This window comes from Drosophila subobscura, chromosome J (genome assembly GCF_008121235.1).
Source record: "Drosophila subobscura isolate 14011-0131.10 chromosome J, UCBerk_Dsub_1.0, whole genome shotgun sequence".
Taxonomy (NCBI): Eukaryota; Metazoa; Arthropoda; class Insecta; order Diptera; family Drosophilidae; genus Drosophila; species Drosophila subobscura.
Window position 1 is genome coordinate 13,517,117 of NC_048532.1, and position 24,044 is coordinate 13,541,160.

Sequence of the window (24,044 nt, forward strand, 5' to 3'; positions counted from 1 at the left end):
GATTTGGGTTACGAGACACATCGACTAACATTACGGATGAACAAACAACGCTTAAACCTAGGACATGGAGGGTGAGGGAAGGGACAGCTGCCGTCACACATTGCACAAAAAGCGATCACAAAAAATGGAAATTCAACTAATAAAAGGAGGATCATTCAGGAGTCACTGCAGCGTACAGTAGCTGCGCACGCTGCTCATGACACCGCTGGTGGCTGACTCCAGGCGCCGTGTATTGGCAGACCACATGTGCGTGGTGGCCACAGCCGTGGACATGGTCCTAGGTCATTCGGGCTTCTCCTTTAGTTCCAATCTCTCTGCAGCCTCGTCATCTGTCGCCGTTGTTTCTGGCTGCTGCTCCTCAATGTTGCCGTGCATCACATTCGGATTTGCCTTCAGCACAGAGCCGCCCGTGAAGCCGAGTATGCCGCAGCCAACGGCAGCGAGGCCGCCCGCCTTGAGGCCCGCCACCATGCCAATGGGTCCGCCCACACAGGTGCCTAGGAGCGCGCCCATCACGGGGTACATGGCCTTCTTGTAGGTCAGCGCAGAGCGCAGCGAACGCTCGCCCGCCTGCACATTCTCCAGCGCCTCCTCCGCGTTGTCGGCTATGTTCTGGACTGCGACAGACTGCACTGCAGTTAGCTGCCGCATGCCGTGGAACATGCCGTGCAGATCGGAGATTTCTCGCTGCAGATTCTCCATTTGATCGAGGCAGGCCTGCCGCTGCGACAGTTGATGCTCCTCCAGCTGGAAGTTGACCTGCAGCTGTGGCATGTGCTGGTGGGCCTGTAAATTGCCAATGTCCGCCTGCTGCAGCTGATTGTCCTGCTGCTCGTCGTACTGCGAGCCCAGCGTTGAGGTGGGAGATTTGAGTTGTAGTTCTGCAAAGCCACAAAAAACCAAATGAAAACTCAACCAGAAGGTTGGACAGCCGCTCCACCTACCCGCAAAGTACTTCATGCCCGCAAAGGCCTTCTCCTTGCCCGGACGCATCAGCTCGTCAAAGCGTTCCAGGTCCTCCTCGCGCACCTTCTCCCGCAGCGCATCCATTTCGAGTAGCAGATTTTTGATTTGTTTAATGACTCGCATGGCATTGAGCTCCTCGCGCTTGATCTTCTGCCAGTCGCCCAGCGCCAGGCTCTTCTCGATGTTGCTGCGATGATTCTGCAGCAGTCCGAGGTGGTGGGGCACGGCTGTGTCTTGGAAACGCTGCACCGACACCTCGGCCTGCTTCAGTGGCAGCTTCTGGTCGCCCGTCATTGTTGTTGTTGCTGCTGCACTTTGTACCTGCTGCAAATTTGAAAAGTGAAAACTGCACTGCTGTGTGGCACTCCCAGCACCCGTGCCCTTGTCCGTGTCGTAGGTCCAAGCGACTTTCCTTTATGCTTTTTTTGGCGCTGCGCAGTTTCCAATCGTTTTCCTTCTGACGTCACCTTGCGCTGCGCTGTGGGTTGTCTGCAGTTTCCAAGTCTGTCTTTAATGTCAATCTTCTAATGTTAGGTTTATGCGGGCCGCGTCCCAGTCAAGCGCTGATAAAATAATTCTATTGTTTTCCATTGTACGGACATATATACATTTATTTATACGAACATATCGATATGGCATGCTAACACACTTTGTGCCATCGATAGTCTTGTGCGATAACTGGCACTTGAGAAATCTGCTAACGCGTGGTATTTTCACTCGCACAGCTGTTTTTAAAACGGTAAAGCGGCAAAAGCAAAATAATCTTGAACTTTTTGGGAAAATGCATTTATTTGTGCAATGAATTTCTCTCATATACATTAAAATTATATACAGATACATGCAAAAACTAAACACTGTTACACTTATGACACATTTCATCGCTTAAGTACTAAAGTTCTGGCTGATTTCTAGAGACTACAGAGGCAGGCACTCGCATTGCGGGAATGGCTTACAAGCAGGAGGAGCGGCGCATAAGTTGGTGAACAGAAATAGACAATTAAATTAACTAAACATTTAATTTAAATTAGTTTCTTTTCGTTGAGAAATGCAGTTCTTTGTGCCCTCCACTGTTCCTACGGACAATTGGCATTGGGGCCGTTCCGGCACTTCATCAGCAGATTGAGCATCCCCTCCAGCTTGTTGGTGCGCGACTCTGTCTTGTACAGATTCGTCTGCATGCGACTCACATCCTGGGCTTGCTTTTCCTATATAGGGGAAGAGGAACGATCAATCAGAGTACACCGCGTGGCCGCCATTTACCTACCAGCGTGCTCAGCCTCGTCTGCAGCGTGTCCACCACGCTGTATGTGGCCTGGAGGGACTTTTGCAGCTCGTTCGTGTGCACCCGCTCATTGGCCAGCGAGCGTTCGATCTTCTGCAGCCGCGTGGCCACCTCGGGATCCATCTCATCGATGTCATTCTCCAGATCTCGCGCCTCGAAGGCATCATCGTCGTGGCTGGACACCTTCTTGCAGCTCTGCTGGTCCGCCTGCAGCACAAAGCCCTGCCTGCAGCGGCAGAAGTAGGAGCCGGGAGTGTTGACACACTGCTGGTCGCACGGCTTGTCCACCTGGCACTCGTTCACATCCAACTCACAGTGGCGGCCCGTATAGCCGGACGGGCAGGAGCAGGTCTGGGGAGCCGTGCAGTTGCCGCCATTCTGGCAGCGCGTGGAGCAAACAGCTGAGGAAGCAGCAAGGAGATTTGATATAAAGAAAGATTTGTAATGGATGATGGAGACTCACGTTTCATGCACGCATCCGCACGCGGATTATCCCGGCTCCAGCCCGTACAGCAGTCGTAGGTCATCTGCTGGGCCGTCTTGTGCTTGATCACGTCCCGGTAGGCCGGCTCGTGGACCACCTGCACCCGCGTGCACATCTGCCCCGAATACGACTGAGGCTGGCAGGGCGTGCTGACGTGCTTCCAGGTGGGGCGCGTGTACACCTCCGTCGTCTTGACGGGCATCGTGATTGTCCGCTGCTGCACGCAAATGTGTCGCCTGCAAGAAATCAGAGCAAAGCAGAGCAAGGTGTGAATTGGATTCGGTGTTGACATGGGACATGGGAGGAGCGTGGCCTGACCCAAATCAGCGGATCATCTGCAAAAGTGAAACTGACTTTTCCAGCCGAATGGCCGGTGCCAGACACCAGCCAATTACTGTCATAATAATAGAGTGGCCAACAGGTTGGCGGCCAGCAGCGCCCAGCTGGCTGGCTGGCTCGCCTCCGCTTTGACAATTGTCACAAGTGTCCCCAGGTACAGCTGCCAGTGGAGCGGACAACTTGCTGGCCACGATACGAATGTGTCTCCCTGTCAATATCTGCGATGACAAACACGACATGGACCCATGACTGGCCACGCAGCTTCATTTGTGGAGGCCAACAGCACTTGAAGCAGCAGCAAAAGTGCTCCAAATCATGGAATAGACAGTGGAGTGGTGGCCAGCGAGGTTGGAAAGCCTTTCAAACTGGTGGAAAAGGTGGAAACTCAGAAATAAAGAGATTTCCCTTTACCAAATGCAACTGTTCAGTGCTTCTAAAACTATATGTCTTACAAAGCTCTCACAACCTCCCGCTGCAATCACTTTAAGGAGGAAGAGCAAAAAGAGATCATGGAATGAGAGAGCACCTAAGGCGACGCACTTTAACCCTCCCACTTCCCCTCTCTCCCGCCAACAGTTGCTTGTCCCTCGAAAAGAACCGCAAATTCCAATATGCAAGCAATTAGGAAGAGGAGCAGAAGGAGAGCATGGAATCTGCGAGCAATAAGGAAGTAGACTAGAAGGAGAGCATGGAATTGGAAAGAGCAACAAGTCACGTACGTCATCTGTCGCGCTCTCCTTCTCCCATTTTCATTTTTTCACCCGTGCGTTCCCAAGTTAGCTCCGCGTTTTAAGCCCTGAAAAGCGGGAAAATGGTGAAAAATCCTAAAGAAAAACTGTCGCGCAACTGTGCAGTGAAGTTTAGAAGTTAATTATTGTGAAATAAATTCCAAAATTATTGTGTATGTGCAGAAAAGAGAATGATGAACTGCGAATGCTAACCACGCGACAAAATGGCATAGAAAGGGCATAAGGCCGAGAAAAATCGACGGAAATAAGGGCAAATGAAGTGTAACAAGCGTTTAATTGTGTGTTTATGTTTTATTAATTATTTTCATATAAAAAATGTGCGCTTGGTCACGTGATCTTTCGCTGGGGTGTGTGTGCGTGTGTGTAAATTATGAAAAGAGAGCGCGAAGTTTTGTCTCATTCTCACTCGTTAATGTAATAGACATAAAGGGGAAGAGAAGGAAGCAGAAAGAATGGAGCGAGGACCGCTATTCCAATAGTGTAAGGCGCTACATTTAAATTTTAGGAATATGTATTTCCCTCTGGTTTAATATTATATCTTAATAAGCTAGAATCATGGTAGGGTTCCACACCCACCTTACTTTAAAACATTCCTAATCTATTCTCTTATTGAAATGGCTCTTTCCAGATCCATTTCTGTACGTGTATTTGTGCGTGTGCGCGGAACGGACTTAAAAACTGTAAACAGGCGAGCGGATAAAAGATAGCAGAAAGGAAAAATGGAGAGTTATGGATGAAAATGTAAGTTTTATTTATTGTTTCAAATATTGTCAAATAGTTTCCAAAATCCAGGGATATCTTGCGTATAAAAAAACCCCAAACAAAAACATTTTCTTTGCAAATCACGTACGATTCACAGTGCTTCCCAAACCCCAATGTTATTTCCACTGTTCCGGCAATGCTCCTTAGACCTTTTGGCCCGCAAGCTGTAAAGCCGAAAGAGCGTTGATAATAAGCGGTTTTTTGTGATTCGGGTTGCCAAAAAAAGGCAAAACTGGCCCAAAAGCGAGGTGCATCCATAAATTGCCAGGCTGCGACTTGCATGCTGCTGCTGCTGCCACGGCTGATGGTGTCGTAATTGGCAATGCGGGCCAAAAACAATTGCAAGCGCGTGACGTGGCCGCCACTGAGTGACGACGACCTGACGACTGGTCGACTGGCGGACTGTTTGACTACCGCTCGAACCGCTTCGTTGGTTGTGGCAACTCCCCCCCATCCCTCAAGCCGTTGCAGATTTTTGCACATTTTTTCCCTCTGTTTTTATTTGTTGGTTGCCAAAATTTGGTGCCTTACAAAAGAGCAACGCGACGCGCGGCTGCCTCGAAAGTGGCACACAGTTGGCAGTTGGCAGTTGGGTCCTGCGAGCGGGATATTTAACAATTTCTTTATTGCTGCACATGCATATTTATGTGCTGACTTGGCTTGTAGCCTGTTACTGTTACTGTTACCAGGCTTCCCCTCTACCCCCCTCCGCTGCACCATAATTCTCACGTTATTTATGCGCCAGCATACTCGGATCTCGGCTCGCGCAGCAAAAGGGCGCCACACCAGCGAGCGGATGGGGCAAGAGCCAGAAACAATGAAAAGAACGGGAACCGGCAACTGCAACAGCAAAAGCAACAAAATGCGGAAGTTTTTCTTACGAAGAAACTGTGCCAACAAAGTGCAACATGAAATGCTCATTCCCCATGCTCCCCCATTTCCATTTCCACATCCAGGCCACTCCGTTGCCTGCATAAATCTCCATCCGCGAGCGGGTCGAAAGCAGATCTTCCCCACACAGTCTCCCCCCCACTGGGCCAGACAGCGCCAGACAGTGTGAATGGCTTCATTGCTTTGTTTAGAAACGTTTAGGCTAAAATTAAATTTGAATTTTTAATTGTTAAGGGCCTCGGACCGAGCACCTGTGGACTCGCTGACCTCCCCTCGAGCACTCAGGGCAGAGGAAAAATCTCTGCAGAGAAAGATGAAATGAGATGAGATCTCAATGGGGGCAGGGAAACCCTTGACGGACCCATAAAATTATAAAAACATCCATCAAAATTCTCAGTACCGTTCCGCACCAAAAGAGAAGCCAGCCCAAGCCAGGCCACAAAATGAAATGCAGTCCGAGGGCCAATTAATCAAAAATTAAAAACTGTTGAACTTTTACAAGATATGCAAGCAACGAAATATTGGTGCGGCCTCCACAATCCGAAAAAGTGTTCAGGGAAGATGCGGCCAGCTGAGGCTGTAGGGGCCAAAGTTTGAGTGCGGTTTATTGATTTACGATTTATTTTCATTGGATGGCACGCAGAAATTGATGAGCCAGCCCGATGGCTGCAGGCCAAAAGGTGACCCAAAGCGGACCAAACCGAAACGGATCGAAACGGAGCGGAGCGGAGCGGGTGTGTGGGCTTAATGGACTGCGTCGGATGCAACCAGGGCTAATAAATGGATGCGGCTAGTGTATACACAGATAGAGTTTAAAATACATTAAAAAATGCCATGTTTATATGCTGTGAAAGGGGGGGAATGAGTCACACTTTGATGGAGACACAGAATTAAAACCAGAAGATCAACAAAAAGTTCCTTTCTTTAAATTAAATTAATTCCCAGCAACTCCTATCCTTGACTCAAGCCCTGTAAATTGATAAATATTAATAAACCCAATCCCACAACCACAATATTTTCCCTTCACTAAATTTAATTAATACTTTAAATACGAGTCGGCCCATAAATTGTCGCTAGTTACTCTTGCACCGCCCATTGTGCTGAAACCGAAGCCTTGGACGAGCGCCTTTAGTGATTTATTTAAATCTTTAAACTCAAACTGCCTTTTGTGTGCGATTCTCTGCGGACACAGATGAGATGAGAGTTCAAACCAACCAATTAGCCAGATTTAAGTCAGATGCAACCTTAGATGTGGAGTCTTTGAATGGGTCTGCCATTTGGCTTAAATCATTTTTATTGAACCTCTTTTCTGCCTTTGGGGTGGGTCATTTGGGAACCAGTTTGCATTTTGTCAATATCTTTACAACTGCAACGTGAATGAATGCATTTAAAAAACAGTTAAAAGCCAAACAGTTAAAAAACCAGAGCCACAAAAAGAGTTGGCGACACTTAACGGCTGTAAACGGCTTTAGTGCCCGAGCTCTTTGGCTCTCCGACTCGGACTCGGACTCGGACTCTGGCTAAAATATGCCAGGAAAAGTGCAAGCCTACCCCGCTGCCGCCTGTGTGGTTGGTGGCTTATCGTGTTTCCAAATGAAAATGTGAAATAAATTTATAAGAAAAACATAAAAATATTGTTGCCACAGTCATAAAATGAATTTTTATGTCCCCAGTCATACACAGAGATGATGGAGAGTGGGGGGAGTAAGAGGAGCAGGAGTAGGAGATGGCAGAGTGAAAATGCCTGAGGCTCTGGCCTAAGGCCCAAGGCCTGATCCGAAAGTGCGGGTATCTGTTGGCTAACTGTTTGGGCCATTTGTGGTCCGGCAGCTAATCTGATTTGCTACATGAAATTAGAATTTAAATTGGCCAGGCAAACGAATGTGCAATTCCAGACCATACCACGGGACAGGGACGGAGGCAGACCTGGCCAAATGCATCATTAGCCCGACTGTAGCCACCCACCCACTACCCCGCAACACGACTCGGACGACGACGACGACAACAAACAACGACAAGAAGAACAACCACGACAACGGCAACGACAACGACGGCTGCCGGAAGAAGAACAACCACCACGAGCAGGAGAGTTGAACATTTTTAGACTTGCTTCCTGGTCTCGTGGTCCCATGGTCCAGCTTTATTTGGATTTTCACTTGGCGTAAAACTGCAACGCCCCAACATGGAGATGAAGATGAAGACGATGGCAACGACGCACTGCCTCAGCAGTTTTTTCTTTTCTAATAATATTTCAGTCATGTCCATGTCCATGTCCAGAGCCCCGGCAAGTGCAGCTTTCAGTTTTGTTCATTTTCAACGCAAAGAATTATTACAGCACTCAGCTGCGCGGCAGTCTGCCCAAGTGGAAATCCAATATGCGACTGGACAAATACCCCGAGCTGGCATATACCCCTGGGAAAGAATGCCAGAATGCCAGAACGCCAGATTGCAACTGCGGAAGCAACATCTCTTCCTCAACCTAAGCAAGAAAATGTCTTTGAAGAACTTGTCAGCATTAAATCAGTTTTGGACTTGGATGGATGTGCATTGATATATGGGCAAGAGTATGAGTTTTACTCACATTAGTTTGAATTATGCATGAATTAAATGCGATTTCCATTCAATGGAGATTTTTCTCTTAGTTTTTGTTTGCTTTTTGTCTTGCTTTGCTGGCAGTTTGATTGAGCTATGAACTGAATAGAGTTTTACAAACAATAAACAAGATTTCAATTGAGATTCCATATGGAGTTTCCAGTTGGATTATTTGCCATGAAAATCTCTTACATTAAAACCCGCACCAACTCCCTGCTAAAGCGAATATGCCACCGTTTTGTGTGTGTGCCAGAAAACCGCCAGTCACGGCTAACCGCCAGAGCCAGAGCCAGTTCTAATTTGCCTGTAAATTTGTCTTGCTCTCTCTCTCGCTTGGCTGGGATTATGCAATAAAAGACGCAACGCTGCTAGAATTTTGTTGCGAAAAAGTGAAAAGAAAATTGCCGCAAGTGTCAGACGCTCCAAAGAGTCTGAGTCTAAGACTAAGGAGGAGTTGCTGCAGCAGTTGAAGTTACAGATTGGATATGGAGATGCAAATGCTGATGGGTGTATGTCTGCAGCGCTATTTTGTGGTAATGCGAGCTGATTATATACAATATTATGGCCCAGGCCCAAAAGCGTTATTGTATGCGGCTTTGAGGGTTCAGTGGCCGGCTCATGCATTTTCCATACAACATAATCTGCGCGATAAGCGATCTCTGAGTCGCCCCAATCGCCACAGTTTGCCTGTCAATGCGACGCCGACTCCAACTCCGACTTCGACTTCGATCCTCTGCTAATGCGCGGCCCTTTCTGGAGGAGCCCTGGAGCTGCATTGCCTCTTGCCTCTTGTGGAGTGTGAATGTGATTGAGAGTGTGCTGTGTGTGTGTGTGTGCTTTGTGTGTGTTTGTAAGGTTGGTGTAAATCATGATTAATGCCCGAAACTTGTTTAAACAACAGCCGTGTCGAGCCGTGGCCGAAAATCCGATTAGTGGGCAACGTGAGGCTCCCAGCCTCCCCCTCTCCTCGTTCTCCTTCCAGCCTCTCTTTAACCCTTTCTCCCTGCACTTCTTGGGAGTAGAAAGAGCAGGCAGAGAAATGCAACAGAGGCGTGCACGATTTCCATTTTATTTCTTTCCTTCTCTCCTCCAGTGGCTTCTCTTTTTCCGATGAACTGAACAAAAACCAAAAGGGCAAACGCACACACAACAAATTTTCATCAAATTAACATACCTCGCACTTCGTCGGCTATGCTCTGTTGTTGTTGCTGTTATGATTTTGTTGCTACTTCTTTTGTTACTAATGCTAATGGTAATGCTGAAATGGGAGATCCAAATCGCGCAACGACGAGTGAAAAGGCCGTAACGAAATTTTTGAAAGCGCTCGAGTTTTAGGTGGGGACAGGCAGGGCTGCCGCTGCTGCCGAAAAGTGGAAGATAAATGAAGATATTTTTCTATGAATCTGTCTGCCCACGCCCTGCAATAAGCACAAGCCCAGGCAGAGGCAAGTGCAACGCTGGTTTCATTCCATTCCACAGCCGAACCCAATCCCAATCCCAGTTTCAGTGTCTGTTTGGGCTCCACTTGGTATCCAATTGCAACATAATTAAGTAAGCCAAATGGCGTGTCTCGTTGCCTGTACTCCTGGTGCGCTTATCTTATACACTGGGGGGAATATTTTACATAAGAAAATGAACATCTAAGAGGCATCAACTTATTCCACACTTTCGTGAAAGATTTCTTCAGCAGCTTTAATTGTTTGAAGTGCAATTTGATTGCAGAACACATCTCAATCAATCTAAAAGCATGACTAACTCCAGACTCTCGATTTATATGAGGATTCTATGAACTCTTTTTGCTGAAAGAATTATTAATTGAACCCCAGAGGATGCGAGTGAATGAATCACTCAACATTAATGGGAAATATGCATGCAAATGCCATAAACTTCAATTGATTTTCCTTGCCATTAAAATGGAATTTATGATTCTAACTTTCTTGCAGTGTAGCCACATTATATGGCTGGAATTTTGTGCGTCATGTTATGGCACGGTCTTTTTGGGGGGCGGGGGTTCGTGCTCTCTCGTGCTCTCCAGCCTCGTGTGTGGCGGCACTCACACAGTTTTGTTGTCTTTTGTAGTGGGGCTGGCTGCAAGACAAAAGCAATGCAGAGACAGCGCCACCCAGTGCAGCCCCCCCGCCAGACCCCGTCTGCCCGAACGGGTTTACATGTAATCTGTCTGTCTGTCTGTCTGTCTGCTTGTCTCTCCCCCCTCCACCCTCCTCAGCATTGCATTAACCCAATTTTCAACTTGAGATGCGAAGCTGCGTGATTTGCAAATTACGGTGCAGCGGCAGCGGCTGCCCACCTCTTCGGCTGCTGCGACTGCAGTTCCATTGTGACGCTACGGAACGACTGTCCAAACTGTCCCCTGTCCGTTGTCCGTTGTCCAGTTCATGTTTTGAGTGACTTACTTGTGTTTATGTGAAAAACTCACTAATTGCACACACGCCCAGGCACAGGCCCAGTCGGAGAACCGAACAATGCGCGTAAATTTATACCATGAATCGGACTTTACTTTACTTTACTTTACATATTCATTTAGTGCATTCATATTTATGATTGTTTATGTTAGCGCAACATAGGCAGGGATATTCAAGATAGATTGATAAATATTTGAGGTTTTAGGGGTTCGTAATTGTTGTTTAAATATAATTTAGATTTTCACTTTCAGCAACTAAAATTTTTTGTTTGAAAAGTTAGGAGAGTTATAGAAAATGTTCGAGTAAGTAAACACTCAGAGAAAAAGGTCAGAATTAAGGGAAACAGCCAGATTTCAATTAAATATTCGGGTTTTAAGTTAAATATATTCAAAATAAAAATTAAAAATAAATGTCTTTAAATGCTTGTTTGAATATTTAATTAAATTAAATCTGTGAAAAATATATTTTTAATCGAAATATGAATATATTTCTTATTCATTTATTTATGAAACATTTTGCCATCTAATATTTCCATTCATTATTGATAAAATGTGAATGAAAATACTTTCCTTTTTTAATTTCCACTCCCTAAGCGAGTTTATTGCCTTAAATATTTAAATTCAAATGCAAATACAACACTCTCAATGTATTTTTTCTCTGGTTGCAGCACACATTGGTTGATAACACGCCCTTGTTATAGAACACATTGTAAATAAAATTGTGATTTGGTAATGTGATACACCTTCATATGTACCTACTGTGGGTACATATTTTACATGTCACTCCACACTCCACCCTGAAATGGTAACAAATATTTCCTCTAGCGCTCTGTGACCCATATAATCTGTGCTCCATAAATTGTCATGTGTGCATATCGAATGCACAGCCCAAAAAAAGGTGCAACACACTCGAACCATTTACAGTGACAATGACCATGACTAATGAAGGTGGAAAAGGGAGCCAACAAATTGGAAATACATTTAGCAACAGCTCTTGAAACTTTTCTTTCAATTAAAGGGTTTCCCTCTGTTTTTCAATCTGCTTTCAGATCTGTCAAGCCAAATCCATCTTAATTAAAGCGAATATTGAGATATAAAAGACAATATTTTGTGGTTGCATTTGTCGGGCTGGCAATTTGTTCAATTGATTGTCATATCCATGTCGTGTTCCGTGTTCTGTCTGCTGACTTTTGATGAGCCACGTGTACCAGAGCGGACTTAGCCTGTTGCACTCCCACATGCCTGCATGCCTCGTGGATGTGTGGATGTTGTTTTTCCCAGCGAAATCCCAAGAAAAACTCATTAAACGTAGAGGCAGAAGCCTGGGCCAAGGTTTACCCTTGCTGGAGCTGATGGCATGACTTGGATAAGCCGCAGCAGAGACTGAGACGCAGCCAGAGACCAGGTTAGAGCTCTGCCTGGCTGCAACTCAAACTCCAAGTGGGAGTGCGGTTAGGCACGCGTAGGCGTTGCCATTGAGCACAATGCTTCACGGTGCAAAATGTTAACGAATTTTCACAGGCTGCACTGAGCCAGCCGCCGCAGTTCTAAGTGCAGTTTTTCCAAGCGCAGCATATCAAATCATTCGTCACTCGAGCCTCACCCCTTCTCCCCCCCTCTAGCCCATAATTATCGCAGAGCCTAAGCCGAGGTTCGATCGTTGACAAGCAATTTGCAGGCGGACTACAAACCCGGGCACCACATCCAGCTGCGCAGCCGCGTGGTCTGTGCCCCTGTCTGAGTCGGAGTTGGAGTCGGAGTCCGGGGTCCGGGGTCCATGTCTGCATCTGCGTTCTCTTGCCTCTTGTTAGGGTCACGGAGTTGTGGCTAAAGTGCACATAACTCTCCTTGGCTCTTGTCTCATTTTATTGTTGTACATTTTGCCAATTGTTGTTGGCTATTGGCTATTGGCTTTTATTTGTATTTTGTGTGTTGTCGATTGAAGTCAAGGCCCTGCTTTGTTTTCGATTTTTATTGTGGTGGTTGCAGATACTATTGGCAAGATAAAGTTGGCTAGTTTTTGGGCTGTGCAAGTGGCATTTAAGCGCTGGCTGGCTGGCTGGCTGGCTGGCCACGCCCACACACACATATGCCCTGCCTGAATCAACACCTCCACTCCAGCTCCTCCTGCTCCTCCACACCCATGTGGAATGTATAATTAATTCATTAACTCCGGTTTTAGATCGCTTGATCGCTCCTCGATCGGTTGATCGGTTTGGGTGTCGCAATCGCCGCAATCGCAAATCAAAAGTCAATCATTGAGTGCCGCAGACATCAATCAATTGTCAGTGTGGCATGCAACTGCCAGTAGCAGCGGCAAAAACAACAAATTGTCTGCCACATGCACAGTGCGGACATCAATTGAAATCCTCAAAAACAGAAGCCCAAAACTGAAAGACCAAACGGCGGTCACAGTGGAGCCAAGGCAGAGGATATTTAGGTATGCAAATTGATGTGGCAAATGCCTCTGAGAGTGGCAATTAAAAGTAAACTTTTGCCCCACTGTGTGCTGTTGGGGGGGAAATGAGTTAACTTCACTTTTATACGGCAATCGGCGGCTATAACGCTGATTAACACCGGACTGCAGTCGGAGCAGCGGCAATTGAATCGTTGCTCTGTCCATTAACCAGGTCTAGACTTTCAGTGGCGGAGGGAAAGAGTTGAGAGGAGGGGGAGTGGCAGCAGTTGCAGAGATCTCTTTGCTGATGGCGGCGTGTGAATAACCAAAACGAAACGAGAAGCTAAAGCCAGAGCCAAAGCTGAAGCCAATCTACATGAGAAGTCATTTCCATATGGACTGGACTGCCTCTGTTGCAATGCGCCACTTGCAACAGTCGTTTGCTGTTGCACGTGCAGTGCTTAAATAAATAGAAAAAGAGGCACGGCAGCAGCGCCTACATGCAGTGGCAACAGTGGGCATAAAAAGTGGGGAATATCAATGGGAATTACACAAAAATCATTCATTAAATTATGCACTGAGTGGTGGCGCAGTGGTGCGCTGGTTGCTCATATTTCTGGCCACATCTTGCACCACTGTAAAGGCGCGCGAGCGAGGCAGCCCATGGATATGAATGATGATGCTAGGCTGTGCATTTGCCTTGTGGCAGCATTTTGGCAGCTGCCGCATAAATCAAAATGTGTCATAATTTGCAACGCCACAGAGCCACAACAGCAACCTGCCACAGAGAGTGCCCCAGAAGATTGCGCATACGCAGCGTTTCCGCTGGAATTGGACTGCTGCTGGACTGCTGAATGCTGGCTGCTGGATGCTGGATGGTTTGCCCTTAAGTAGTGGCACATTAATTCCAATTAGAAAACAACAGCACTGGGCACTGGCAATTGAAAACTCGTTAAAGTTCATTACCTTAAAGGCGACTGACAGCCACAATGAAGGCGACAAGTCAATGCCAGGGCAGGCAGCAGCCAGCACACACAATCTTGGCCAGATCGCGGACGAAGACACGACACGACAGCCACTACAAAGTGCCCACGAGTACGAGTACGAGTTCGAGAGTAGTTGGTACATTTAAGGAGCTGCTGCAATTGCAATTGTTACGGCCACGGATACGGGCATGGAATGAGGGGCATGGAGTGGGCATTGCTGGGCTTTGGGTATATGGAATTCAAGTGCGCGCCTCATTGATTTGCTGCACAATTGACACACGACAATTGGACTCTCAGCAGTGCTTGTGAAGTGATCGTCGATGGGCTCTGTCTCTGTCTCTGACTGTGGTGCCACTTGGCCTTGGGGCTAATTTCCAGCCAGTTGTTGTTGGCGATGGCTTGGCATTTGGTCTGGGCCGCAAATTAGCACCGAAGCGCAGAGCGAAGCGCAGCAGCTGCTGCTGCTGTTGAATCGACATTGAAATCTCGCGGCATGTCAAAATATTTAAATAATTTATGTTCAATGCGATAAGCCGCAACCCAAGCTGAGATCTTGGGCCAAAGGTAAAGCTGCTGCTGCTGTGGCCCCGGCTTTTGGGCATATTTATTTATGACTGCAGCAACCTTGAACCGGAGATGGGGCTCGGGCACTGATAAATGCAATCGGACACGCCCCGCCGCACCAATGCCGCTGAAAGATCGCACCAGCATCTCCATCTAGAGCTTCAGTTCCATTTTGGACTCATATGCCCCAAAGGGGTGTGCCCCTAAAGGCATTACTCTTCTGGGGAAACCTTCAATGAAGATGAACCCTCAATGAAGGGAAAGGTCAAACTATGGATTGGACTTTGTGGGTTGCTCTTCTTTTTTAATCTACGGAAACTGCTTGAACTCACCTCTCCATCTCCTTGGGATCTGTGGGATAGTTGCGTCCAATGGTGTTCGTCTCGAAGGGATCCTCCGTGGTCACAGCGGGTGTGGATGTGCTCGTGGTTGTCATGGGCGCCGTCGTCGTGTAGACATAACCCCGTCTGGCGGGCACCAAGGGCGGAATGGTGCCAATGCTGCTCAGTCCGGGAGTGGCGGAGCGGCGATTGAGACTCGGCGGTGGTGCAGTGGTGCTGCTCACAGATGGCACATAATTGTAGCCACGTCCCCGTTCTCGCACGCCAATGAACTCCACATCCTGCGTGTTGTCCTCGCCCTTGCCAGAGTGCGGCAACGATGGCGGCACTGGGGGCGGTGGTGGGCCAAAGGTATTCGTGTAGATGTTGTACGTGTTGTAGTCCCACTCGGTGGGACGACCCGACTGCTGATGCAGTCGACGCGTTAGTACTTTGTTGTAGGGATTATGCGGATGAATGCGGCGCAGACGGGTGACCTCCTGCATGGTCACACCCGGCAGCAGTTCCACCTCCGCCTTGGCCGCGTTGGCCAACTGCAGACGGCGGGACTGTCGCTGCTGAGTCGCCACCAAGGGACTGCCATGGTGCCGCTGTCGATGTCCATGCACACGATGTGGCTGCAGTCTGGTGTTGGTGGGATTGCTGTTGTTTCTGTTCTGTATACCTGATGCCGCTGTGGCCAGCAGCATAACTGTGCAGCAGAGCAGCAAAGCGGAGCTTAAAGTCGGACTGGAGTGCGTCATCTTCGGGCGCTGCAACTGCAAAGAGGCAAACGGGTATGTCTTTATTAAGTAGCTGAACAAGTTCCCATCCCTTCACTTTCATTCTGTTTCATTTTGCGGATTCCTAGTCGATTTTGCACGCATTTAATGTAAGCAAGAAGACGGATCCACTTGGAACTCATTATGGATTCCTTTGTCTCTACACACTGCCGACGTGTCTGAGTCTCTGTCTGTCCATCATCGCGTAATTGAAAGGTAGCATAAATGTATTAACCAGAAAATGTTCCAGCTACGCAGCATTCAAGCTGCCAGCTCGCAATTTTGATACACTTTTCGAGCAGCTAGGAGTCAGCATTTCGCTTTGAACTTTGTAGAGTATTGAAGCAGCGTCCACCCCTGCTTCCTGCTGGATCCCCAACGCTGTTCATGGTCGAGTGGTCAACACTTTCAACCTCTTCCACTCCCGAAGTACGCAACTTTTCCGTGACAGAGACAAAGGCGACGCTGACACTCTGATTATTGCGAATCTTTTTTTCTTGTTTCTGTTTGTTCTGGTTAATGTGGTTCTGGCTGATAAATCACAAGTTCAACATTTAACCCGCAAACAAAACAAAAACCAAAGCCGGAAGCTCAGCATCGATTTCTTCGCTTTGTTTTCTGGCACTTTCTGGCACTTTCTTTCACATTTCTCAATATTTCAACAGGGGCCGAGGAACTGGCGCTCATTTGTCAGCATCAAAATGAACAAAAAAACAATTATTATTGCAATTGCTCGGAAGCCAGGGCGCTGCTTATTAATATTCATTGCCTTAACTTGAATTTACGATAACGGGGTGCACCCCAACCCACGACTTGTGGCATTAAAGTGGATCTAACACATGTTCTTGTCTGGCCTGGGCAGGGCTTTCCCTTGCCCAATTTATGGCTGCAATTGGGAGCATTTTACACAAGACTTTTGATGGCTTTCAATGACAGCCGCTGGAGACATAATTAACATTTGCTGCGCTAATTAAAAACGCTGAACGAAAGACCCAAAAAGAGATTGGGAAATGTAAGTCTGAGCTGACCCGAAATTGGAGTTGCATTTCCATCAGGTGCGGCCTTAAGCTGGGCTTAGTAAGTGAAACCCAGGGACTACTCCTCTTCCTCTTTGGCTGCCACTCAAATGTCCAGCCAGACCCATCTCTAGACCTCCCCCCACTGCTGCCAGTTGTCATAACTCTCAAAAAAAGTTCCAAGAAATGCAAAAGGCTAAAAAATGAAACCAACAAAAAAGATGATAAAAAGGTTTGCCGGGCGCCGCCATCAAGCTTAATCAAGACTGCAGACAAACAAACGGCACACAAAAATGTGAATCGAAAAACAAAGAGAAAAATAAGTTTATTCCAATGAAATCTAAGCCAAATTCAGCCTTAGAGCAGTCTCTCCACGCGGCGAAGTTGACAACTTGCCTTGACCTTGCGGACTTGCCAAAAATGGTCAGCCCAGAGATAAATCAATCCGAAGGTGGAGATGGAGTCGGGACCAGCCCACTATTGGCTCCGAACAGCGGCAAATATTTTGATATATCTCTAATTAATAGCTGGGGGGCCTTAAGAATCACAAAATAAATCAACTTTCGGGCTGCGGTTGCAGTTTTTCGAACGCAGTTTAGCTGGAAATTATGCAAAGGCCCTGCCAGGGAGTGGGATTTGTATCTGTATCTGCAACTGTGTGTGTGGGTTCGTGGAACATATCTAAAAAATTAGTGTGCGTGTTAAATGTTATTGATTTGTTTTCCCAGCACATAAATCACAGAACAAATAACTGCAGGGCGTGGACAGACGCGCTCTAAGAAGCAGCCGCAGCATCATCATCATCATTATCATCCTCCGCCGCTGCTGCTGCGGGGAAAAGTGTCAACTTTATTTTTGTCAGACTCGCAAGATGTTGCTGTGGGTGCAAGTATCTCTGGATCTTTATTTTGTATCCGTGTGCGTGTGTGTGTGCGTGCTGCTTGTCAGTGAGTGAGCTGACCCAGACATGAGCTATGGCCAATGAATCACGAGAGATGCGTGAAACAGACGTACATATATCAAAAAGAAATAGTGTGAGCAGAGGCGGAGGAAGCACTGTGGACTCCAAGTACAGGGAACACACGAAAGTGAACTAGATAAAAGCAGAGTTGTGCATGGGTTTTTAGAGTAAATAAATCTATAACCTAGGGCAGGTCAAAGTGTACTTAAAATTAAGGAGAAAACTCACAGCTGAGGGGAAAATAAATATATGTACTATTTAATCTTGATTTGGCTTCATTTAAACTATTTCTAGAACCCTTAAAATTTGAACAAAATATCCAAAGTGTTTTATCGTCGATTAATCAAATATTTCTTAATTTTATTTACAGATCTCTGACGATATTTTTCATCTACATTTGCTGTAAGTAATTTCTACTTTGTTCTGAGTATTTTTCACCTTCCCTTTTATCGTATAACACCTGTCTGCAGAGTCTATAAATGCGCCTCATCCTCATCCAGCATTGCCCATGTCTCATTCGACATGTTTTGGTTGTCGTAGGAAATGGCTGTACCACAGACAGACAGACAGACAGACAGTCAGACAGACAGGCTGTGTGGTGTCGTGGGGGAAGACTGCGCACCCCACCCCCATTTTAGTTTTATTAATAATACAACATTTTGCATGCACCATTAATCACGGCTGGGTTGGGGTTTGGCTTGCCAGACTGAAGCACTGAAACTGCTGCTGCAATTATCTAATTAGTTAATTAACGCAAACATTATGGAGATGCCTGAAATTCTGGCTGGCTCTTATTTGAATGATCTTTCAACCGCACCTCTCAACCTGTTTACATTCGCTTTTTGGGCTGGAATTGTGTGTAAATGGTTCATCATTTGGTGGGAAAGGCAAAGGAAAGTATAAGTATTTTTGGTTGGATGTAATTTAAACAGCCAGAGCATCCAGCTACAGTTTATTCTCTCTCTGTCGGTCTGCCATTTAAATGTTAATTAAATGCCTGACCGGGAGCTGGGCCCTTTTTTGTGCAATTCCAAACAGCTGCCACTTTGGCATGCGTTTTTATTTACGAGTCCGCCGAGTATGTTTTGTGTAATCTCCGAACAAAACAGAGCAAAAGCAGCAGCAGCAGCCGCTCCTCAAGTTCTTATGAAGATATAAACTAAGAGCTTAACGCCGCCTCGGGGCATCCCGAGAATTGCTTGGTAACTCTCCCGCCAGCAGCAGCAGCCACACCATTTTATGGCAACTCAAAGAAGAATTGAATTTTGGGTTTTTGTTGTAATTTTTTTAACGCTGCTTTCATTAACATTACCCCCCGACCTGCTCCCATTCGACAACAGAGATGAGCTGTAAAATGTCTCAGATCTCCAGAGGAAGATTCCGCATTAGATGTCCGATCTCACCCGCTGGGCGTTTGTGGGGCGCTGGTGGTGCTGCTGGCCACCCACCAGAGTTGCTATCATTTTCACGCCCCGCCTGGCAGCCAGCTTCTGGGGTTCAATAACCGATCGCGTTGGCTGGGGGATTATCGAATGTATCTTATCTGTCAGATTGCCAAATATTTGCCACATGCCACAGGCAGCGGGCGCCGGACGGGGGCAGGGCGCGGTTACACACATTTCATTCATTGCTCAGCTTTGTTTGTTGTTCTTGTTGACGGTTACGTCTCCGCTTTTCCCACGACAGATCGGACAGCTCTGACGGGGCATGGGACAGGGGCCAGATACCGGGAGAAGGTTACAAAATCATGGCCAGCGCAGATTGTTAATAGTGTGTGTCAGCAGAGTGTATTTGATGGTATATTTCACATGGCATCTGCTCTGCTCTGCCGCCTCTCTTCTGCTGTGTTTTTGTTTTTACTTTGTTGATCGTCGTGTGTCGCTGTCGCTGTCGCTGTCTTTAATATGCAAAATCATGACACATTTGCCCAAGCGTTTGTATCTCGTTTGCTCTCTCTCTTGACGTTTCTGTCTTGCTCTGTTTTCTGTGTACCCTTAGAGAGGGTATCACAGCAGAGGGGAAGCTCCTACTCCCAGCGAAGAAAGCGCAGAATTTGTAACATTTTCCAAATTTCAATTATAAATTCTTCAAATATATTTCCGCAAGTGTATCTGCAACTTCGGTTAGCCTTTAGTTCACATCTTTTTTAATGTTTTTACTTTATAACAAGATCAACAAACTGAGTGACTTCCCTCATCCGCAATCCGGCCGTCCAGGAGGAGGTTCGCATCGTTCGATTTGCCTTTTGTTTACACTGTACTTTCGGTCCAATTAAAGGAATGTGTAGCAAGTCTTGCGGCATGGCTTTTCGCCTTTGTTGTTTCCTCTCAGCAATGAAAAGCGAAAACGACTGACAAACGGAGAGCGAAAAGCGAAAAGCGAAAACTATACGCAACATGTTGAACATCGACAGTTTGACATTTGGACATAACCCTGCCTGCAGCTCCAGCTCCCCGACCGTTCGACAAGTTCAACTGCGCAAAACTCATTTCAATAACAAATGCAACGGTTGGGTCCAAAAAAGGAATACGACAGGCAGGGAAAAAAGACCTCAACGAGCGAGACTCACAATTTGTTGGCATGTCCAGTCTTTTGCTAATTGCTTTGCAGCTGCAATGGGGGCGTACGGTGGCCAGACCACGCCCGCGCATAGCTCATGGCTGACCCAGGTATTGGCCGGGCATAAACCCAGTTACCGTTAGCTGCGTAATTTATGCAAATGACTTTGGCTAATTAGAAAAGCAAAGAAAAAACCGGAAAGCAATGGCTAAATCTATTTGACTTGTGGCCCCCCCACACCTTTCCGTTTGAGAATTGTCATAATATTTACAGGAAGATTATGGCACGATCGTATGGGTTGGAATCGTGCCCTAGACTGCATTTTGATTGTACGCTTGCAACATGTGTCAAAATTACAACAATGTGCACCAAATAATAGATATATTTAAACAAAGGCAAAGCTCGCAGTTGTTTCATAAGCAATGGACAAACAAAGACATTTTGTTAATTAAAACATTCACAAATTTATTTATTGTGCATGTCGAATGTTGGATTTTGTCACATAATAAAGGGCATATTTATGCAAAGTTTTGATGGGGTTTGGAGATAATAATTTTGGTGAGACTTTTGGGGAATTAACATTGAAATAAATATTTAAATTTTAATTTAAATTTATTAAGATATTTTTGAGTAGTTTTTTCTTAAGTGGAAACGTTCTACATTTTTATGAGCTTCGTAATGAATTTATCATTTAAATTATAACCTGACTGTGGAGACTATTAATCAGAAATTTATTTAGATAAAATGAAAGTAGAACCTTTGCTGGTTTTTGCATTAGAATTACCATGAAATGCTGCAGGAAATGCAGTTCAAGAGATTCCATTTAATTCAATAAAAACTCATTTTAATATTTCTTTTTATTAACGCATTGAAAGTTCAATTCTGACTTGCATTCAAATGAGTTATAATAACATTTATCGAGTGTACTTGCTATCCAATCAATTTACATGCGCAAACCTTTGACATTTCAAAGGAAAAAATTGAATAATTAGAGTCAAGAGCCATTAACAGTTAGATGTTGTCGATGGAGTCGCAGTCGGTGTAGACGGCAGCGACACTTAATGCAAATTAAAGCCATAAGCACGCTGGTAACTCCTATGAGCGGAGTCCCCCACTCTGCAACACTTCCCCCTGCCCACCCCCCAGTCCGGTGCAGCAACAAGCAAGAAATTGCGATTTTGAGCAAGATTAACGTACTAGGAAATGTCGCGCGGTGCCTGACACACATTCAATTCATACATAAATAATTGCAATTAATTAAAAATATTTGCATTCGACTTACACAAATTCCCACTGTGGAGAAAGATTTTTCCCCTGTGCTGTGTGCGATAATCGTGGTCAGATTTTGATGCGTTGCGGCACTTAAAGATGCTACACGCACACACAGATACAGATACGGATACGAATCCGAGTAAACGATTAAGAAATAAATCAAAAAACACAATTATGTCAAATTTGCAATCACAAACCATAAATCGAATTGAGTTTTTTTTATATTTTGCGCTGACATTAACCAGATACGCGGCACATGGCTTTTTGTTTAATAAATTATATGTAAAATTGATTCTTGGGGGTATGGGGATTTGGTTCGCTCTTAAGTGATATTTATAAACATTTATGGAGAATTATTATTGCTACTCGTCTGCAGATTCTGCTGCTGCGGTAGCTGTTTGCTTCCGTTTATGCCAAAAAGCGACACAACAAAATTTTGATATAAATTCGAAATCTTCTTTGGGCGCGGCGTGGAGCACGGAGCACGAGAGAGCAAACACACAAAACCGATCGCTTAGAAGTTCCGAGACGAACTGAACGATTCGAAACAGCCGAAACCGAAAGTCCAGTTAACGATCTGTGCCCCGGCCTGTGCTGTGCTGTGGCTGTGCGTTCGGGCCCCCAAGATCTCGGCTCGGCTCGGCTCGCTTACAAAATTGTACGCGGATAGAGGGGAACGCTGAGGTGTGTAGAACTGGTCGCTCGTTCGCTGGGACGATCCGATGATGAGCGCTGATGTTTGAGTGCGTTACAGCTGTTTTGTTTATACTCGAACGCTGCTCGCTTGCACCCACACTGGCTGCACTTTTAGGTGTAGAGATGGCAGAGAGCAGAACATATCGAAGGATAATATTACTTAACATACAATTAAATTTATTTCGGAATATTCATAACTCATTCACATCTAACGCTGCTTGCCGCTCGTTGATTCATTCAACATTTTGTGTATTTCCTTTGGCATTTCTCGTTTTTCTTGACCTCTGCCCATCTCTAATTTCGGAGTTTTGCGGTTTATGCTTTTTATGGTCTGCAGCCGCTGCTGCTGCTGCTGCTGTTTCGTTTCTGTTGGCTCTTCTTTTCTTTTTTAGATGGTGGCAAGTTGTGAAGTTAAATATTTACCCGTTGCGGCCAGGGGCAGACGTCGTCGTCGTCGTCGTCGCCACGGCGGCATCCAGTTTAGTGCATGGCCCGCTGATCTTTCACAGAACTTGTTTGTGGCCCTTCTGACCATATTCGGTGGGCCTGTGTCCGCCTGCCGCCTGCCTGAATCTGTCGCTGTCGTCATAAAAGCGCTACTGCCACTGCCATGTACAACTACTGCACGTATTAGGAATAGCCAAGCCGCTACCCACTGCAGAGAAAAAGGCACGGAATGTGCTGGTGCTGGTCCCCAGTCGCATTGGATATGTCAAAAGGATTTGCGACTGAAAGCATCCCAGAAACTGGTTGGCTGGCTGGTTGCCTTTTGGCTTTGCCCATTGCCTCTGGTCATAAATCGAATAATGTGCGAGGCTTTGACAGTTCGCTTAGTCTCCGCTTTTACGAATTTATTTCTTATGTTTCTCTCTCTGTCTCTGTCTCACGCTTTATGCCGCATATCACAATTTATTGGGCTATTAGTTGCCACTTGAGTGGGGATGGCTGGAACACCCACGCGTCTCCAAATCGAATTCAAATAAAGCATTAAAAAGGCGCTGATAACAAAGCAACACAGTTTGGAGGCCCCTCCAATGCCGACAATTAACTGATAACAATTCATTAGCATTTCATTTCGTGTGTGTGCGTGTGTGTGTGGGTTACTCATCATCATCATCAGATCAGATGCAGCAACGGCATCGCAGCATCGTTTCATTGGGTGTTTAGGTAATTTGACAGCCGTTTGATGGGTCCCACAAACTGTAGCGACTTTAATGGAGCTCCACTCAGGTGGGTGAAGGCATGAACGAAGGGAGATCAGCGTGAGATCTGACCATTAGATGGCCAAGATTTCATTTGGGAATTCGTCTCAGTTCTTTGGCAGCGTGTCTCGCTGCATGTGTCAGCAGATTTGTGGCTTGGTGTGTTCTGGTTCTGGTCAAGAATCGTAATTTTCAGGCCGTTCTGTCATGCCTTGCATCTGGGGTTTGGGCTTTGGCTTCGATTGGGTTGGGCTTTGGTCAACAATCGTGCGCACGCGCGCTCGTTCGAGCTGCCTCAATTTGGGGCAATATGCAATGTCACTTCCAAGGGGCAGTAAGGAATTTTCGAACCAAGCGAGACATGGCCATAAATCCGCAGCGAATGTGTCAGGCGCCAGGCAAATTTTCTCAACAAATTTGTGGAAATGTTCTTTTGACACTGTCAATGGCTGTGGCCAGGGGTTGGGGCTGGGGCAGTGGTGGGGTGTACATAATTTATATGCTCACGCTTTTCCCGAACGAGCGGACAACGTTGACGGAAGCGCACGAATTGCCATTGCAAATTGCACAACAAAACGTAGACAAAGGCGCAAAATTGCAACTAGAAATAGCCAAATGATGCGCCAGGCAATCGATCGTCGGATCACAGCTAACCTTGTGGCCGTATTAAGCGCTTCGGGGTAAGAGCAAACCACTTCCAGGTTGCTCAGGATAAGGCAACACCTGAGAGACGTGTTGCTCGTGCCACAACATTCCTCGGAAAACACTCGCATCCAGTAGGCCTTCCATCAACACTCGAGC

General features: G+C 46.3%; 2 protein-coding genes across 2 annotated transcripts; both read right to left on the reverse strand.

Annotated features, from left to right (window-relative positions):
* Window positions 1-12: 12 nt before the first annotated feature.
* Window positions 13-4,873, reverse strand: LOC117894964 (syntaxin-17). Its single transcript, XM_034802297.1, has 3 exons — window positions 4,859-4,873; window positions 945-1,274; window positions 13-881 (listed from the first exon to the last, which is right to left on the reverse strand). Exons 2-3 carry the CDS (start codon window positions 1,258-1,260, stop codon window positions 283-285), a joined length of 915 nt encoding a protein of 304 aa, XP_034658188.1. The 5' UTR covers window positions 1,261-1,274; window positions 4,859-4,873; the 3' UTR covers window positions 13-282.
* On the reverse strand, window positions 1,781-15,534 carry LOC117894959 (protein HEG homolog 1). The gene is made up of 4 exons (XM_034802289.1): window positions 14,768-15,534; window positions 2,712-2,968; window positions 2,231-2,649; window positions 1,781-2,171 (listed from the first exon to the last, which is right to left on the reverse strand). Exons 1-4 carry the CDS (start codon window positions 15,517-15,519, stop codon window positions 2,040-2,042), a joined length of 1,560 nt encoding a protein of 519 aa, XP_034658180.1. The 5' UTR covers window positions 15,520-15,534; the 3' UTR covers window positions 1,781-2,039.
* Between the last annotated feature and the right edge of the window lie 8,510 nt (window positions 15,535-24,044).